This window comes from Silene latifolia, chromosome Y, assembly GCF_048544455.1.
Source record: "Silene latifolia isolate original U9 population chromosome Y, ASM4854445v1, whole genome shotgun sequence".
Lineage (NCBI taxonomy): Eukaryota > Viridiplantae > Streptophyta > Magnoliopsida > Caryophyllales > Caryophyllaceae > Silene > Silene latifolia.
This window is the reverse complement of record NC_133538.1, coordinates 273,768,315-273,788,472: the sequence shown is the minus strand read 5'-3', so window position 1 is coordinate 273,788,472 and position 20,158 is coordinate 273,768,315. Positions and strand designations below refer to the sequence as shown.

General features: G+C 29.9%; 1 protein-coding gene across 1 annotated transcript; it reads left to right on the top strand.

Annotated features, from left to right (window-relative positions):
- The first annotated feature begins 350 nt into the window (after positions 1-350).
- LOC141630687 (uncharacterized) lies at positions 351-1,889 on the top strand. Its single transcript, XM_074443459.1, has one exon. The coding sequence runs from the start codon at positions 351-353 to the stop codon at positions 1,887-1,889; it is 1,539 nt and encodes a 512-aa protein (XP_074299560.1).
- Positions 1,890-20,158: the final 18,269 nt, after the last annotated feature.

Below are 20,158 nucleotides of genomic sequence, written 5' to 3'. Positions count from 1 at the left end.
GTTCGTGGCAATAAGGAAATGGGTAAGTATTTGGGCCTTCCTACTGATTTTGGCTCTAGTAAGAAGCAAATTTTTGCTTTCTTGATTGAAAAGGTCAGGAGACGGATTTTGAGCTGGAATAATTTTTATCTCACACCAGCTGGAAGACTAACTCTAATTAACTCGGTTCTTTCTTCTCTTTCCATTTTCTCTCTATCTGCATTCAAAATGCCGGTAAATGTGAATTTGAAGATTGATTCTTTACTTTCACAATTTTGGTGGAAAGGAACGAGTAATGGTTTTGGAATTCCTTGGTGTAGTAACTTATTTTTAGCTTACCAAAGTCACGAGGGGGTCTTGGTATTCGCAAAATGGGTTGCCTCAACCAAAGTCTGCTTGCTAAACTTGCTTGGCGTATCCTTAAACAACCTCACAGTCTTTTAGGACGCTTTCTCGGCCCAAAATACAAGTTATCTGCTGCTACTGTGCTCTCTGGTTTAACTATGAGTACTTCATCTGTTTCATGGGGGTGTAGAGGTGTTTTATGGGGTGCGGAACTACTCACGTTAAATCTGGCTTGGCAAATTGGCTACCCATCACTTTTAGATGTATGGAATGATAAATGGGTTCATGGTCGTACACTTTCTCAATGCCTCTCACTGTCTGCACATGATCTTCAGTGTAGGCGTCCTTTGCAGGTTTGTCAACTACAAAACGCATATGGCAATTGGGACATTGATTTAGTTCGATCGCTATGTGGAGAGACGGCTATTCCTTTAGTTATGGCAATTGCTATTCCTTTGGAAGATACTCCGGATAGCATCTTCTGGGCTCCTTCTAAGACGGGTATTTATTCTGTCAAATCTGGATATGGGTTCGCATTCTCGTGTTTATGGAATCAAAAGGCCACAACGATGGATCTAAGTCGTCTGAATAATTTAACTATGATCTTTTGTAAACAACGCCTGTGGAATTTGCCAATCTCTGGAAAATGGCGGCTGTTCGTTTGGAAAATTTTGACAAACACGCTTTCTATTGGTGAACAGGCTCGGAAACGTGATTTCAATTGGAATTATGAATGTTCCTTATGTGCTATTCCTTCTCAAATTGAAACTTTGGAACATCTCTTCCGCGACTGCCGAATTGCTTCAAGGTTTTGGATGGCTTCTCCTCTTGGTATTCGCAGTTCAGTAGGGAACAATATCTCTTTCCCCTCCAGGCTTATGAATTGGATTTCTTTGTTTCTTAAATCGGATAAGCCTTTTATTCCCATCTCTTTCTTCATTAGCACTCTGTGGCAAATTTGGTGTTATCGTAATGCTATTAAGTTCCGGTCTGAAAATTTGCCTTTGTCGTTGGTTATGAATAAGTTAATGACAGAGGCTTCCCTTAATATTAGTGTTGAAGAACGACGGCTTTCTTTATATCCAGTTTCTTCTGCAACTGAGGCTGCGGTTTCATCGGAGGCTATGAGAATCAGGGATTTTTTCCCTCACTTTCTTATTGGCTCTTTCTCTTGTCCCTGTACATTGCGTCTTAAGTGCGATGCGGCCTGGAGAAGGGGTTTCAAGGCTTCTGCTGGATGGTTTTTTCAAACTGAAGATGGTCATACTCTTCGTACTCAACATGCTCCGTTTTCGGCTTCTTCTGCCTTTCATGCTGAGGCTGTTGCTCTTGAACTTGCTATGCGAGATGCTCTTGCTAATGGCTATACCCATCTTCATGCGAGTACGGATTGTTTGAATTTGGTCTATCAGGTTGCTGGCGTTCAAGATTTTCTCCAGGAGGCAAAAGCTACTCTACAGCATATTACTAGTTTATTAGCTTCTTTTCATTGTTTTTCTATAAATTATTGTCCTAGGTCCCTTAATAGGATTACTCACTCCCTAGCTAAATCAGCTATGGTTTAGGTAGTCCTCTTTCACTCCGACAAAAAAAAAAAAAAAAAAAAAAGATAATGACGACTACCTCCGTCCCGGTCAATAGTTTACATTTGCTTTATTTTCCCCCTCTTAAAATAAAGGAAATGTAAACTATTCGACGGAAATAGTTTACATATGCTCCATTTCCTCCTCATAAAATAAATGAAATGTAACTATTCGCTGGGACAGAGGGAGTATAACTCAACAAATTCTACCTTTAGTGTTTCTATTTTTAGTTTCAATTCATTACAGTGTATTTTACGAAATTATTTAGCAACCTAAAATATCTAGGACTTAACACTATATGTAAAGTCTATTATTATAGTTATGGTGTAGAGTTTTTAGCAAGAAGTCTATACCGAGACACACTATAATGATGTAAGTAATACATAAATGTGAATCTGAGCAAAAAAATCGAAAACCAAGTAACACTCTAACAACATATATAGAATAAAAGTTACGTGCTATAATAATGCGGTAGTAGTCTACTGTCTAAGTCAAAGTTATTCTTTAATGTTTGGCCTAGAAATAAGTTGGCAAAGGTGTTTTGGAGATAGATTTGTTATTAAAAATGATTATTTACGAGTTTTAACAACATGTAGTCAATTTCTAACAAGAAACTTAGGTGGTTCAGGGATGATAGCGCCGCCATCAACAAATATTACATTTACAACATGGAGTTAAATTCCTGATATTACTATTATCTATCAATAAATATAAATAGGGTTTTTCTAACCTATGCCCACTAGGCATAGGATAATACGTCCGTCACATAGGAAATCAAGTACAGAATACTTCATATATCAGTTGGCTAGATATGATTAAGAGAGTCCCTCTTATGATAAAATTTGATTAAAACAATTCTTCTAAGTATTTAAATATAATTCATCGAGTAATTATAAATAAACAACATAGTTTATTAGAAGGTCTGAGAAACATATACGAAGTATTAATTAGCATAATTATTTAAGTGTTTGTTAATTAGTAGATTACGATTAATAGATTGTTATTTTTATTTGTAGAATGATTTTTTTTCCTCTATTTCAGAATATGTCAACCGATATATTGAGATAAACAACATGTTGTAAAATAGCATATTAACCCTGACGATGTTGTTTACCAAACACAAAATTTCAATATGACAACCAAAACAGTCTACAACATTAATAGAGTACTTCACTTCTTCTTTTACAACGGTAAATAGATATTCAACATTTTTAGAACCTTTTTACTTATGAGAAAAAAGGTTAATATAACAATTTGCTCACATCTAAGATTCACAAACTCATTTAAAAGAAAAGACAATTTAGTTACCCGTGCAGCGCACGTGCATGAAATCTAGTTAGATATATAATAATATAACATTATATTATTGTTATTACGCATATGTGTGGTAGGAAGAGACAAGACATGGTTCACAAAAAATAGAACTCTACCCCCAACATCACAGGAATCCTATTTGCATAAAAACCCTACTATATTAAATTACTAGATTTTGTGCTCGTGCGTTGCACGGGTTATAATATTGGTTTACCTCTAATTATTATGGTAAGTATGGTTTCTTCAATGCATACGGGTAACCTAATATAGTCTTGAATATTTGAGCTTCCAAAACGTTGTTGGGTCCTTTATTAATTAAAATGGACTTGGCTACACACTTACTTGAAACACTTACTTGCACGAGTTTCCTATATTGTCTTGATTTATCAATTGTACATTAGTGTTATTATTGTATATTTTTGTCTAATTATAACACAAAATCTCATTGAAGACGGCACATATCCGTCATTCCGGAGTGACGGATACCATTTCCTCTCACAAATGACCCAAATAGAGGAGAGAGGGAAGCACATGGGAGTGCCCCCACCTTGTCCCCCCTATCCGTTTTGTGAGTGACATTACCCGTCACTTGCTCCAACCCGTCTTCAGCAAGACTAACTGTAATTATAATTATTAACATGCCATAAAAGAATGGATCATACTTTAATTTAAATATACCAACTATATTATTATCAACAAAATTTGTGAAAATACACCCCTTTATCAAACTCAAATTAATTACACTATTGAATCCTTCCCAACTGAATCCTTTAATTTCTCTATCAATTTTCTCACAACTTTTTAGTTGGTATTTGTGTGAGATACTTTATAAGATTAGCATTTTATCACACATATTAAAGTTTAACATTAATGGAAAATAGAAAATTGTATATTTACAGTATTACCCATATGAGTTTGGTATATGACTAATAAAAATCACATGTATGTACGACTAATAATTTAGTTTATTTGTCTTTTTTAAAATATCTCTCTCCCAATAATTGGTCCAAATATAAATTTAGAATGAATCTCTTTTCATTAATAGCGTGTCTGATAGAAATCCATTTAGATGTTTACAACTAAGATGTATGCATCATCCGAATTTAGAACTGCACGTATCGTTCATCCATATTAAACAACACAAAGAGTAGCTTTTTTTTTAGTTGTGAAAACGTGTGTTGAGATGAATTATGGCACCATGCGTCGTTTATATATTGGAGATTTGCAGATAATTTTACGGAAGGTTTAGTACTTCTTTTAGTCATTTTAGTATTGACATGCTTCTTTAATTATCGTTCTATAATTACTACTTTACTAATGCAGAAAATAAGTATATAGTTTAAACAGCTTACTTAAATATTATTTATATTTTTTTATAGTTTAGGTAGTTCTAGAAGTCTTCCCTAATCACACCTATGAAACAAACCCATTATATAACTATTGATTATTTATAAATAAATAATATCTACTGGGAAGCCGGTAGAGTTTATTAGCAAGATGACTAAAATCAATAGTGATTAATAGCAAGTGAGCTACACTATATAATAAAAATATGTGTTCTCCATGGAATACCAATACCAATTTTATTGTTTGAAAATATGGAATCAATAAACTTAAATTTATAATATATACAAATATGCTAAGAGAATAAAATTCTAATGGTTAGAAAATTACAGAACAAAACTTAACCAATATGAACAACCCTGTTAAAATTAATTTACGCCTCCCTAAAGCTTGTTAATTCTTAGTTTTATACCGGAAAATGATAGTCAAGATCATCGCGTGTGTGTCACGCTCAAGCAGTTGAACCGCGTGTTGTGGTTGCTCAACGTTCAACAGTAGACACGTCTCTCTTACGTCATGCCTATTACCAACATACCAATGTATCAATTGACTTTATAATGAGCTGCTCTTGGGTAGATCTATGTTTATACAAATCATTAGTAGCCATGGATGTCTTCTTTGTGAAGAAATTGAATGGTTACATGTGGTAGAAAGAGAAGGGAATAACAATAAGGAAGGATGTATAAAATAGGATTTGTTCCTGTTTACCATTGTAGATTGACTGCTTGAGTAATAGTCACAAGCAATAGTAGAATATGGTCATTGAGATGAAGCCTCAATATGAATCGAGTATGGTTCCAGTAATTTACAGCTTAACAACTTAAGCAAAAATAAATGAAAAATAAACTCAATAATATGTTGTTATTATTCAAAAAAGCAATGGGTAAGAGAGACACTGATCCGAATTATTTCCTAGGGGGCATTAGATATAGATAATCATGGAGTACCATAAAATACCAGTTTCGTCGAGTCCAATTTCATGCACCTGAAAATACGAAGGAAAACAATTAGCGATAATTAATATGCAAGAAATTATACAAAAGCAATAGAATAAAAAAAACACATAATAATATAATAGACATAAAATAGATGGGAAAGGAAAGCCATATTTGTTGTTACTTTTTATATGCATGTTAAAGGGTGTTTGTTACAAATGTAGCTCTATCATATTAATTAGATAGAGTTTGTTTTTTAAATAATATCTGATAAATAAATATAAAATTTTGGGGGATAGTTTACATATTAATATATCTATTTTAATTTCTATCTTATTTAAATTTTGGGGGATAATTTCTATCTTATTCAAGTGAAGTAGTCGTTCAAATTATGCATTAAGCCTTAAATATGATTAAAATTCTCTAAATTCCCTTATACAAATGGGGCCATGCATAATAAAAGGTTGTTTTGATCAGATTGAGATATCTTATTTCAAAACCTTGAGGGTGCACCAATCTCCAAGTTCTTTAAAAAAATGGATTAAAAAAAACAAAAGTAAATTATTATCCTTGACAATAATCTTGCTGACCTAAATCTGGAATAAATCGATAGCCATAGCATATTAAAAAATGGATTTAATTTTGGTTTTAGTGTAACACTATTGATCATTCGATTTTTTTTGTTAATGGGATTAGACAGAAAGTAGAATCATCAAGATGCTTGGAGTCAATATATATATTTCTATCATATTAATTAGATAGAGTTTGTAGCTATGTATAAATGTGTTAAATAATGTTAATATATCTGTTTTAATTTCTATCTTATTTAAATTTTATCATTAATATTTTTTTTAAATTTCTCTATTATTTATCTATTTAACGTGTTTCATTAAAATTGGAGTCTCTAGAATTGCCTGAAAAAAAGCCTCTTATATATATATATATATACTAGACTAGATTTAATGCCCGTGCGATGCACGGGCCTAGAAATAATATCGTCTTTTAAAAATTTTCTTTAAAGCTGATAATAAATTATCACGGAAAAAAATGATTATGTGGTGATTTTCCTTATTATAGTTATGCTTTATACCAAAAGAGTTAACGTTTTGCCTGAAAGCCAAATCTATTTCCAAATTTTTATTAACATGTTGGTATATATTCCACTTTTCACCAAACTATTATGATTTTATTAATTATTTTTTGAGGTAAACTTGTACATAAAAGTCTCACTATATGCAATGCAAATTCCTTGATGAAGTTCTCCCTTCTATATATTGTCGAATAATTGACATTAATGTTTATGCCGAATAATTTCGTGTTTAATTGAAGTATAACTAACTCTCATATAATAATTTATTCATGTACTTTACGGAATCAGTTTAGCTCGCTGAGTAGTCATGATAAACAACCCGTCTCATGGTAGACGGACATTGACCCTCTCACAAAAAGCAAGTAGGGGGACAAGTGGGGTATCCATTTCCCACTCACTTGCACTATCCACTCTGATTTTATAAGATAGATAATGTCCGTCTAAAATGAGAATTTGTACATGATAAAATACACTATATGAGGCATTTTATTGTTATCCTATCTTCTCATTGTCTTCAAGTAATTTACAATTTCAAATAGTGATAAGAAGTGTTCTAAATATTTGGTTTTGTTCATAAAAGAATCCTATTACTAACCAAAGTCATACTTACAGTAATTAGATGGTAAACTGAGTTACTAAAATCCTATGTCTATTCATATTCAAGTCAGCCATATGTATTTCTTAAAGTATTAATAAATTGTATTACGTATTATCTTTTCTATTGTTGCGTCATAATCTGCGGAACTATTTATCAATTGTGCATACAGCATAGTATGTACCTACAAAACAAAAATCAAATGATACGCAATTAGAGAACCGAAGAAATTAAGGAAAAATAAAAATGCATAAATGGTACAAAACCTGAATAATTAAGAAAAAAATGCAAGACTAATGACGGATTTGGTAGACGATAAGGCGAGAAGGAATTATATATATATATATATATATATATATATATATATATATATATATATATATATATATATATATATATATATATATATATATACACGTTTAGGTGGTTATGTTTTCTTAGTATTGTTGTTCCCCTAAAATTTTAGTTTGGGTACAATTATTAAATAAAAAGGATGCTACTTTAAATTATATCCAATCTTAATAAAACTAATTAATTAATTTTCTGTATTCCGTAAAAGATGGAGTCTCTAAAATCGTTCGAAAAAAGCTTCCTTTATTAATATATATATATATATATATATATATATATATATATATATATATATATATATATTGATTATCAGACTCTATTTTTGTATATATATACCCCTGCGAATCGTCACCTATGTTACGTTTTACTATGATTTTATTTACCTATGTTATGTTTTACAATATTTTTATTAATATTTTTTTCATCAATAAATGGATATGTTTTTATATTGTAATAATAGTAATGCGTGCATTATATTTCAATTTGGTTTATTTTTTTTTTCATATAATTATTATTATTTGGATCTCATTGTGGCAATTTATTTGCAGGTTTGATGATTGTGACTTGTGACATATTCCAAGAGGTATTTCTAAAATTTACTGTTCACACATTTATTTAGTTACTTATTCTTATGTACTACAATTTCAGTACGTTTTAATAATCATTTTAGAAATACCTCCATAAAATAAATATCGCATAATATGTCGAAAGTTTTTGGAATCAAATACACGAGTTTTGTTAACTTTAGGATAATGCTAGCCTAGCAAATCAGTGTCCTTGAAACTCCACTCAATTTAGTAAAGACAATAATATTACGACAATCACCTTAGCTTGGAATAGTTTATGGAAAATAAAGTTCTCAAGAAGATCAACTCATTTTATTTTTATTTTTTGAAGGAGATCAACCCTCTTGGAGTTTTATTACTACATACCAAAAAGTTAGGACTAAAACTATAACGTATGGCTTAAGAAGAATCTTTTTATTTGTGTTAGTTTTATCTCTCTTATCTAACATAATAAATACTAATACAATATTCATAATACCATTAATCAAGGCTCTAATAAAATTATGTTTTTAGTGAGAGTTTTAATCATCATAGAATTTGTTTATCCTCTGCTATAAATAAATATCCCTACTCAATTACTCATTCACCTTCCTTTCATCATACATACCTTTGGTCTTATATACTCTTTTTTATATGCTTTGTACGTGATATTATGGTCATGCTGATATGCATGAACCAAACCTTTTTATTAGAGCCAATTAATTAATTATAAGTTATAATTATACTCCCTATGTGCCCGGTTATTTGTATCATATTCAATTTTTGGGTGTCTCAGTCAGTTGTTATCCTTTCTATTTTAAGAATGAATTTGATGAGCAATTTGATCATTCACACACAATTTGATCCACTTGTCATTTAGTAATTGACCCCCTCCTCTTTTCTTGGCTTTGTGCCAAAATCAAAGGACAACAATTGACCGAGACAAAGGGAGTAATAATTACACTTTCGTATAACATTACGCCTATTATTATTTTTCATGATGAGGACTTACTCCATTTGATAATGTATTTTCCTCTTAAATGTAAAATTACAAGTTTACAACCACTTAATGACATTTTTGTCGCTCAAGCTTGACACTACAACTCTACAAGCAATATTAAAGAGTTCTTATTCAACGTTATTTTTATTGCTCATCACCATAGCGTAATAGTGCAGTTAAAGCTTTAAATCCATATAATGTTAAAATGTCAAATGTCAATATTATGGTCCTTTTCGATGTGCAAAAAACGAATATATTACCTCATGTGCTTTGATTTTTAAAAGACAAGAAATTAAACCTCAAGTTAAAGAGTTTTCTACATTTAAGAGGAAGAGGTTGAGCCTAAGACTAAAGAGTATTCTATTCATGTTTAGCAAGCTGACACCAATCTAAGTTTACCAAGAGAATACAAAACTTATATTGGCCGAGTACAAATCCACGGAAAAATATTAGTGAAGTTTGAATTAAGTCTTTACTTGAGCGAGCCTTAATATTTGTAGTATTTTTTTTAATGTAATTTAACAACCATTTATAGAACATAATATTACAAGTGGCCCATACATCGCACATGCATTAAATCTAGTAAATCTAGTAAATATATATTTGAGGCTTTTTTTGAGCGACGTGGTAGTCTCCAACTTTTTTAAAACACTTAATTAAAAAAATGATTGGGACGGAGATAGACCTAGCAAACGAGCCAACCGAGACAGGTTCCGGTCGGAACAATTCAAGTTTTCAAGAATTTGGTTTGGAATGGGTCTGGTTGGGTAAGTGGTGGAGTTAAGGGGGCTAGCAGGGGCGAAGACAGTCAGAAATTTCATTGTTTTAGTTTAAAATTTCCAACTTTTTTTGAGTTTACCTTACCATTACCCGTTTGATCCCTACTGAGATTTTTCGCCCCCACTGGGGTTAGTTTTTGGCTCCGCCACTGGGTCGGGTTATTTCAGGTTCAGATCATTTTGGATAGGTTATTATCACACTATTTAGGAATAGCAGCTAGTTCCAACAATAAACATTATAACCCCCGTTTTTTCCTCGTTTTCAAAATTGAAATCAAATAATTAATCTGTAGATAAAAAAAAACATTTGAAAGAAGGAGTGCACGCACATAAAAAAATATTTGGCGAAAGATCGGTGTCGCTAATGGAAATAGAATGATTTTCAACTCTAAAATCAAATTCACACAAAGATAACGTAGCGATACGTAATATATATAAAAAGAAAACATAATCAATCAAAAAAATTCGGTTAAACCAATAATATTTATTAGTAAGATTTGCACAAATAGTTACACAACACAAGTAAAGTACTATGTATCGTATCGGTAGTATAGTTTAGGAAAATAATATCATAGGCCATATCATATATATCTCATATTAGTTCATCTTCGACTTTTCTACGTAATAAAGACATGAAACAAGTAAAAAAAATAACGTAAATAGATGCAGAATATAATGCTTTTGATAAGATCTGTCAAAATTATCATATAGTATGAAAAAAGATAAATAGAAGTAAGACAAATATAAGTTAATCATCATCTTTATCATCTTTTCACATACCCCACATTAATATGCTATAATTATTATTTTATTACTCTGCAAAAACCAAATGAGGTCATTACCTCAAGTTCTTGCCTTTTTATTACTGTGAATTGATTTCTTCTGTTGCATCTAGTTTGTTGATGATGACAAGTCCTTCACTTTTATTCCTCTAAATTAATTGTGTGTGCTAGATGTGTATGACAGGTCCACGAGTAGATCGTATTTGCTCGGAAGAAAAGTTGGACGTTACTCGGATCATGTCTTGGATTGGGTCTAGAAATATGTAAGAGTATAACATGTGTGCTTACTCTTTTGTTCGGTCCAATAAATCACGGCTTATCTTTTTTCGACAAAGGATTTTTAAATATATTTGTTTTCATATAGTTTTGACCAAAAAAATCTTTTGTTGAAAAATTTGTTTCGGTTTACAAAAATAGCGTATAAAGATCTTTCTTTAGTAGAGTTTGTTACCTAACAAAAAGGTGTGATTTGGTCAAATATTTTGGAAATTATTTTTTCCAATAAAATCTTTCTGTTGGTACTTAACGTGCGGAAGGAGGTTTCTCACTAAACCTTGCATATAAAAAGAAAGGGTTGACCTTAAGAAGCTTTTAACGAAAAAACAAACCAAGTGCTAAAGAGTCCAAAAAGCTTACAGCAAAAATCGGTTTTTGTCATACTTGTTCTTAAGAGTAATTTTTTCAAATCTGATTAAAACGACTTTTGTTTTTTAGTTTGCAAAATAGTGTTTTAAAGTCGTGTTTTATAAGATCGTTCTTGAGTACACAAGTTCTTATACTCGTAAGAATATTTTGTCTCCATCGTTCCAATCGTTGAACCATATAAGGAGACAATTTGTGTTGTAATTTTTTCCTTTTGTGAGAGAGTGTTTTTGGGGTACGAGGTTGTACTCGAGTCGCACGATCGGGGTTGATCGTGGGGGTTTTCTTTGTAATCGAGTTTGATTATAAAGGAAATAATAATAAGAGAGAGGGTGGACGTAGACCTTTAGAGAGTAGGTCGAACCACGTTAAAAATCGTGTGTCTCTTGCTTTCTTTATTTCATTTGCCTTTGTTTTTATTTGTTTTTCCTTTTTGATTCACGTATTCACTCAAACGAACAATACAGCACAACTCTGATTGTTTGAACAGACACCGAGACTGTTCATTTAGCCTGTGTATTGTTTCAGAAGGAAATTCGCGAACGACCTAGTACTTTAATTTCGCATTAATTTTTAAAAGGGTACTTAATTCACCCCCTCCCCCTCTTAAGTACCGGATCTATAAACTCAACATCTTCTAATTTGACAAATTTTCATTATGTTTCGATTCAAATTGGGCCTTCATGACCACTTGGACGGATTTTTCTCTCCCCGTTTGTGGATAAATATTTTCTTAATTACATTTTTTTATATGTTGACATGCGTTTATGTGTTTAAACTGTAAAGCCAATTGGATTTTTTTATTCGTCTTGATCAATTAGAAAAACATCTTAAAAATATTATCAAACGACATTTTTAAGGAAATTTTAACATAAACAATTTCAAGTTTAAACTACCTTTTCATAAATATTCCGAGTTTTAACAACCCACGCGATTGCACGGAACATAAGGTCAACTGGAATGGCAAGTAATACACTTAAAAGGGGTCTCTAAATGATCTCGGGCAATCCAACCAATACACACCAAAAGAGATGACGGCTACATTCATTTTGTGCCATGGGGAATCAGGAGGGACGTCATAGTTTGGGTTAACAGGTGTTTGAGTTCAGATTTTGAGTGTTGGCAATAAGCCAAGAACAGCAAAGGAAATGAATAGAAGAAAGTCACTGCGGGTCCAAAGAGTTTAACACTGAGTTAACCAAAACCACCAATAGTTGAAGTGATTAAGATATTAAAAGAGTCTAGGATAAAGGTCAAATTAAAGGAGTGGAAGGTAAGCGGGAGCTGACAAAACGAGGGACAAAACCACACAATGTGGATGATGCTCTTAGAATGATGGTGGCACATGCTAAAGAAGGCGAAATAGGCAAACCTCGAGAGGAGAGACTAACATTATGTGGGAGTATACCCCACCAAGCAAGCTACAAGAAAAGAAAAGTACGATGTTTGGTACATGTGGAAGATAATCAAATATGTCCAAAAAGAAGGGGTCTAAGAGGCTAGGGTATACAGCATGACTGCATCTATATTAGTCGTTTATCATACTTAAATTCAAATATTAAAAGAGAGGAGGCGTGTACATGTTGTATGTAACACATGCAATGTTAAACGAATTAAAATACAAATGAATTGTCATTTTTTGTTTTGTTTTACCAATTAAATCTCTCCAAACTACTATCTAAGGGAAAAAATGTGTTATCCAATAAGTGTCAATTAGTTTAGTATTAACTACTATCTAGGCAATATTTATTGTTAATCAAATATGTTAGCATTAAAATTGATCTACAGTCCCCTTTACATAATAAAGGCTAAAACATTCTCACGCATTTTACATTTATTTAGACAATTGTTTTAGAATCCGTGCAACGCACGGGCATCACACTAGTATATATATATATATATATATATATATATATATATATATATATATATATATATATATATGGGTTGAAACGCAGTGGATGCGCCACGTGTCAACCCAGCCTTAAATACACGTATTAATTACAACTGAAATTAAATACAAACATAATAAATGTTGTATAAATCTCAGCAAAATATTAATTATAGTTTAATAAATTTTATTATAAAATTATATTAAATAATTACAGTGATTTGATTCTAAATTTACTAAAAAGTTATTTTGATAAAAATTATAACTTGTAAATAGTTACGTTCATTATGAAAAATGTTTTCAATTGAGTATAATTTTCATTATATTTATTGAAATATTTATTTGATATGTAGAGATGATTAAAGTGAGTGTCTCACAATGTTTTACATTTACGTAAAAAAACATTTTGAGAAAGTTATAAAACTTAGACTATTAAATCCATTAAGAAAAATATATTTGGAAGAGTCATTGTATATATTAAAAACACAACTTTAAAAAAACTACTAAAAGATAATTTTTTATAGTCTGGGAATGAAAAAAATTATATTGACAAATTGAATACATATGAGATTTTGATAGGCTTCAATAGTGTGATAACGAGTATGTGTACGAGTGTGTATGTACATAGTGATCGTGAATGCATTTGAATAATCAAAACAAAAGTAATGATTATTAAGTAATATAATATTATAAACGACATGAAAAAGTAGAAAACACGTTACATTTTTCTTTAATATCTTTAATTAAATATGTATAAGTCAAATATAAAATATTGATTATGACTAACCAAATACTCCGTATTACTTTTAGTTAAATATTTTATATGTTATCTTTTAAATATTTTAAATTTAAACATCAAAAAATAATATTTGAGAAAGTTCAACTTATTATATTTACAGGTAATAAACTCTTAAATATCATTGTATATAATTGTTTAAAAAAACAAAAGGTGCAAATTTCTCATAGATATGTTTGACACATATCACATACAAGACACAATCAAAATATTTGAATAAATTGAGTTTTAACTCTATATGTTTGATAGATAGTCACATGTTATACATAAAAAATTAAAAATTACATAAAATTATGTTCACATCATTTTGAATAATAATTAATTGATTTAAGACATAAAGTATCGTGAAATGATATAATTTGAGAACTTATTGTTGATTGTTGTATTATTCGAATAAATTTTATTTTGATTAATATGATATTTCACCAGTCACAAATTTATTTATAAAACGTTGATCATGCATAATTAATTATCACTTATTAGTTTTAATTAAAACTCTTATGTATTTTATTTTAAAACATTGAAGTTAAAACCTAAAAATATTAAATTTGAGAAAAAATTATTTATAAAAGAAAATAGTGAAGGTCGTATATGAATTATATAATTTTTCTTCAATTATAATCATAAAATATTAAAACAGGCCGCGCGAAGCGCGGGATACTACCTAGTATATATATAAAGCATGAACTATTTCAGCGATATTAAAGAGTCCAAATTTTTTAGAAATTCTATGATTTAAAGAAAAATTTAATAAATTATCCTAATAAGAGTAGATTTCTAAAAAAAATTTAATAAAATTATCCTAATAAGAGTAGATTTCTTAAAAAAAAAATTATTTAATTTTATATCCCAATATAAGTAGATTAAATTTATTAACTCACATATATATATATATATATATATATATATATATATATATATATATATATATATATATATATAGAGTAAAGTTCTTATAAGTCTTTCATATGTTTTGAGTCCATAAGTCCCTCCTATATCACTCAGATCATGCTTGGTGGATGCTTGAGATTGAAAGTAGGAAACACACTTAACACTAATTAATTCACTTCTCTCTCTAGTTTTAATAATACATTTACTAATTCATTATCATACACAATTAACACCACCATTTGTCTTATACTTCAAAGTTTATGAAAATTTTGTTAACACTTTTCCTGTTTCAGTTTTTTTTCGTTTTTTTAGACAAGCTTTCGACATTTTAGGATTTTACGAGTGTAATTCTAACAGCAAAAAGTGTAACTTTAATCTACGAAGCGGTTTTGACGGATATTATTTTGAAATTTGTAATTTTAAGGAATGTTTACGAGAATTTTGCGTTTTACAAGTTTAACTTCAGTCTTTTTCGAGTGATTTTGACGAATAATATTTTGAATTTTTGTTATTTTAACGACAAAAAGTGTTATTTTAGTCCAGGTAAGTGTAATTTCAGTCCAATAAGATTGTTATTTTAGTCGAGGAGAATGTAATTTTAGTTCAGAAAAGTGTAATTTTAGTCCAGGAAAGTATAATTTCAGTCCACTGAGAATGTAATTTTAGTCCATTGAGAGTGTAACATTTTAGTCCAGGAGAATGTAATTTTAGTTCAGAAAAGTGTAATTTTAGTCCAGGAAAGTATAATTTCAGTCCACTGAGAATGTAATTTTAGTCCATTGAGAATATAACCAAGTCTAACATTAGTCCAATAGAAGTAAGTGTTATTCCAGCAGAAAAAGTGTAATTTTAACAAAAAAAAAAAAAAGAGTAATTCTATAAGAAAAAAGTGTAATTTTAGCAGAAAAAAGACTAATTCTAGCAGAAAGTGTAATTTCAGCAGAAAAAAGAGTAATTCTAGCAGGAAAAGGAGTAATTTTAGCTGGAAAAAGAGTAATTCTAGCAGAAAGTGTAATTTCAGCAGAAAAAAGAGTAATTCTAGCAGGAAAAAGAGTAATTCTAGCAGAAAAAAAAAGTAATTGTAATTCTAGTAGAAAAAATTGTAATTCTAAGATGAAAAAAGTGTAATTCTAGCAAAAAAAAAAAAGAGTAATTCTAGGAGAAAAAAATGCACATCTAAGATAAAAATCAACAAATAACCTTAGATCTATTTATTATATCTAAGACTAAAATAAAACGATCTAATATAACAACAACTGAAGAAAAATGAGGAGACGACATTTTAAATATATCTAAGATTAAAATTAACAAATTATATGAGATGTACTTAGTAAATGCAAGACTAAAATAAAAAAATTCACAAAATAAAAACAAGAATGCGATTTTTTTTATGTATAGAGAAAAGTTGTAACTTTAAGTCTTTAACAAGAATGCGATTTTTTTTATGTATAGATGGTAATAAACAAGAATGCGGTTTTTTTTTTTTTAAATATACATAAAAACGAGATCTGAAAAAAATAGATCTATTACCATCTATACATGAAAATGATATTTAACTTTAATAATAGGGAAAAATGTAATTTTAACAGAAAAAAGTGTAATTTTAATAGAAAAAAGTTTAATTTTAATAGATAAAAGTGTAATTTTAATGGAGAAAAGTGTAACTTTAATAATAGAGAAAATGTAATTTTAACAGAAAAAAGTGTAATTTTAATAGATAAAAGTGTAATTTTAATGGAGAAAAGTGTAACTTTAATAATAGAGAAAAATGTAATTTTAACAGAAAAAAGTATAATTTTAATAGAAAAAGTGTAATTTTAATAGATAAAAGTTTAATTTTAATGGAGAAAAGTTTAAATTTAATAATAGAAAAAAATATAATTTTAACAGAAAAAATGTAATTTTAATAGTAAAAAGTGTAACTTTAATGGAGAAAATTATAACTTTAATGAGTATAACTTTAATGGAGAAAAAAAGAAGTAAATCTAAAACAAAAAATAGATCTAAAATCTAAAATTTGAAAATTTTAACAATAATATAAGATCTATTTAATAGATCTAAGATTAAAATACAAAGATCTCACCAAATATGAATAAGATCTAATAAAAAAAATATAAACGATTTAAAAAAAAAAAAAAATGTGTAACAAAACAAATTTAGAAGTAAGGGTATGAAAAAAAAAACATCCTGAAGGAGAACAAAAAAAGAAAAAAAACAATAACAAATCAATCGACAAACACACTATTTAAAAAAAAAAAGTAAATCTGAAAATCGAAATAGGAGAAGAAGAGGACGGCATGGGACGAGGGAACGGCGACAGAGGCAGTGGTGGTGTGTGGTGACCGGGGTTGGGGACGAGGGAAGACGGCAGACGCGGATATGCGGCAGAGGAGAGGCGTGGGGTGGCCGTCGGTGATGGAGAGAGGAAGAGAGAGGCGGCAGAGGAGGGTGGTCGTCGTTCGGTGTGCTGGTAGTGGGTGTGGGTGGCGGTCGTGGTATTGGTGTCGGGTGGTGATGTGTTGTGCGTCGAGTGGTGGTGAGTAGAGGATGGATCGTTGATGGTGGTGACTGTGTGGCTGTGTGGAGGTGGTGGTCGCTGATGGGTTGGCGGGGGATAAGTAGGTCGGTGGTGGTGGTGGTGGTGGTGGCCGCTGATGGGTTGGCGGGGGATGGGTAGGGCGGTGGTCGTGGTGGTAGTGTAAGGTAGTGAATTAATTTGGCTTTTTTTTTGTTAGGTTAATGGTATTTATTTGGATTTTTAATTAATTTGGGTTTTAGAGAGGTAGTAGAGAAATGAATTGTGTGAATGAGCGAGAAGTGAGTGGAAAAATAAATGTTATATAGTGGATTAATATTTGAATAATGTTGATTAGTAAAGTAGAGAGGGAGGGTGTTTAATTAGGCATTAATCCCCCTTTTTTGCTTTCAATCTCACTCCTCCATATCTCTTATCCAAGGGCTCTAAGGAAGACTTATGGACTCAATGGAAGAAGGAGGACTTACATGATCCTAATACTATATATATATATATATATATATATATATATATATATATATATATATATATATATATATATATATAAAGAGAGAGAGAGAGAGTTTAGTGAATATAAATTTATAAGTAATTGAAAGTTTAACTTCTCATTTTATCTTAAGTTGAAATTTAACTAAAATGTTATTAAATATATCCTAACAATAGCATATTTCTAAAATAATTTAACCTAATAAAAGTACATTTCCTAAGAACAAAACAAAACAAATTTAATTTAATTTTATCCTAATATAAGTATTAAATTTATTAAATCACACGCATATGTATAGAGTTCATTAAGTATAAATTTATAAGCAATGGTAACTATAGCTTCTCATTCTATCTTAAGTTGAAAATGAACTAAAATGTTATCAAATGTATCCTAACAATAGCAGAATTCTAAAAAACTTTAATAAAATTATCCTAATAAAATTAGATTTCTTAAGAACAAAACAAATTCTATTTAATATTATCCTAATATAGTAGATTAAATTTATTAGTTCACAAGCATATATATAGAGTTTAGTGAGCATAATTTTATAAGTAATGGTAACTTTAACTTTTCATTCTATCTTAAGTTGAAAATGAACTAAAATGTTATAGATATTTCATAACAGATGGGAGGCAGTTTAGTACATTATATTCTATGAGTATTTGTGATATTGACACAGTGTTTTACGAGTGAATTACTTTTGTAGAAGACAATAATATATGAGGAGGATTTGTATGATTAATAATATTGACAACACGTGCGAAATAACAAAGTCAAAAACATTTGGCGAGGCAATGCATTTGACGGTGTGAGCTTAAATGAAGATGAAGAAAGTGATAAGGAAAATGAAAATATTGAATTAGATGATTATAAAAAAATTAATATGTGATTTACTTTTTATTTTTATGTATTAGGTAATGTGTACGAACATACTAATTAATATTTTTTTTATCAATATCTAATAATATTGATGATGATGATGATGATGATGATGATGATGATGATGATGATGATGATGATGATGATGATGATGATGATGATGACGATGATTACTAAATTAAATTAAGTTAATTTATAGTTAAGATTCTTTCAATTCAGAAAAGTTAAACTCCTATAAGGTAATTTCAGAAAAATTAAGTTCAGCTCCTATAAGTGAAATTCAGAAAAATTAAGTTTAGCAAAATTAAATTCAGAAAAGTTCAGTAAAATTAAGTTCAACAAAAATAAGTTTAGAAAAATTTAGCAAAATTAAGTTCAACAAAAATAAGTTCAGAAAAATTCAGCAAAATTAAGTTCATTTCAGCAAAATTAAGTTCATTTCAGAAAAATTAAATTAAGTTCAGTTCACTAAATTTATGTAAGCTAATGTTTGATTCATGATCTTGAATTAGGTTATAACTCTTCAATGACAATTATCTGGGTATAACAATCTGATTAAGATTTTTATGATCTACATCAAACCATGCTAGAAGCATACGTGTTAAATGTACGAAGTTGAATTTCTTAGTGTTTAAGGCATAAGTCGATACAACAGGCCGTACCAATCATCAATACCAATAATCAAATATTAGTATTACTATTGTAGAATATATTATTAAGACCAACTCAAATACATGAACAAGAATATTTTAAAGATAACGTCTACTTATACACATCCACCATTTATAAAACATAGAACACTATCAGAATTCGATCATGCTAGGTTATTTATGAGTGAATTTTATCCCACCTTTTTTAAAACATTGTGATTATTTAATTGAACTATATTTCCTTCATTCTACTTTTGGTGTCCTACTTTTTATTTTGGGAAGGTTTAAGAGACAAATGTAAAACTTCTACTCTACCCCTTTATTTGGGAAGAAGGGGTACTATGTCATTTTGATGGAGGGACTTATAGTTACAAGCTTAGGGGTAATTGTGGTAATCCACCATTTTAGCATACCAAATTTAGACAGGGAATAACTAACTTGGAATAAATTTTATAAAAAAAAGTATAATAAAAGTGGAATGTAGGAAGTAGCAAGAAAGACATATTGAACAGATAATGAAACAATCCATGTGATTGCACAAGAAAGAAGATCAACCTATCAACCTGAATGGCAAGTAGTTCGCTCCAAAGGGGTACATGGAGTACACTTAAAAGTTCATTGATACGTGCATTTTATATAGTCCTTTTTGGCCTTTTTATGCACGCATTTCTATGTCATTCTCGTAGTTTTGTATTGCAAAATGCCTCGAATAGGCTACTTTGGTTTGGTTTGGTTTGCCTTATT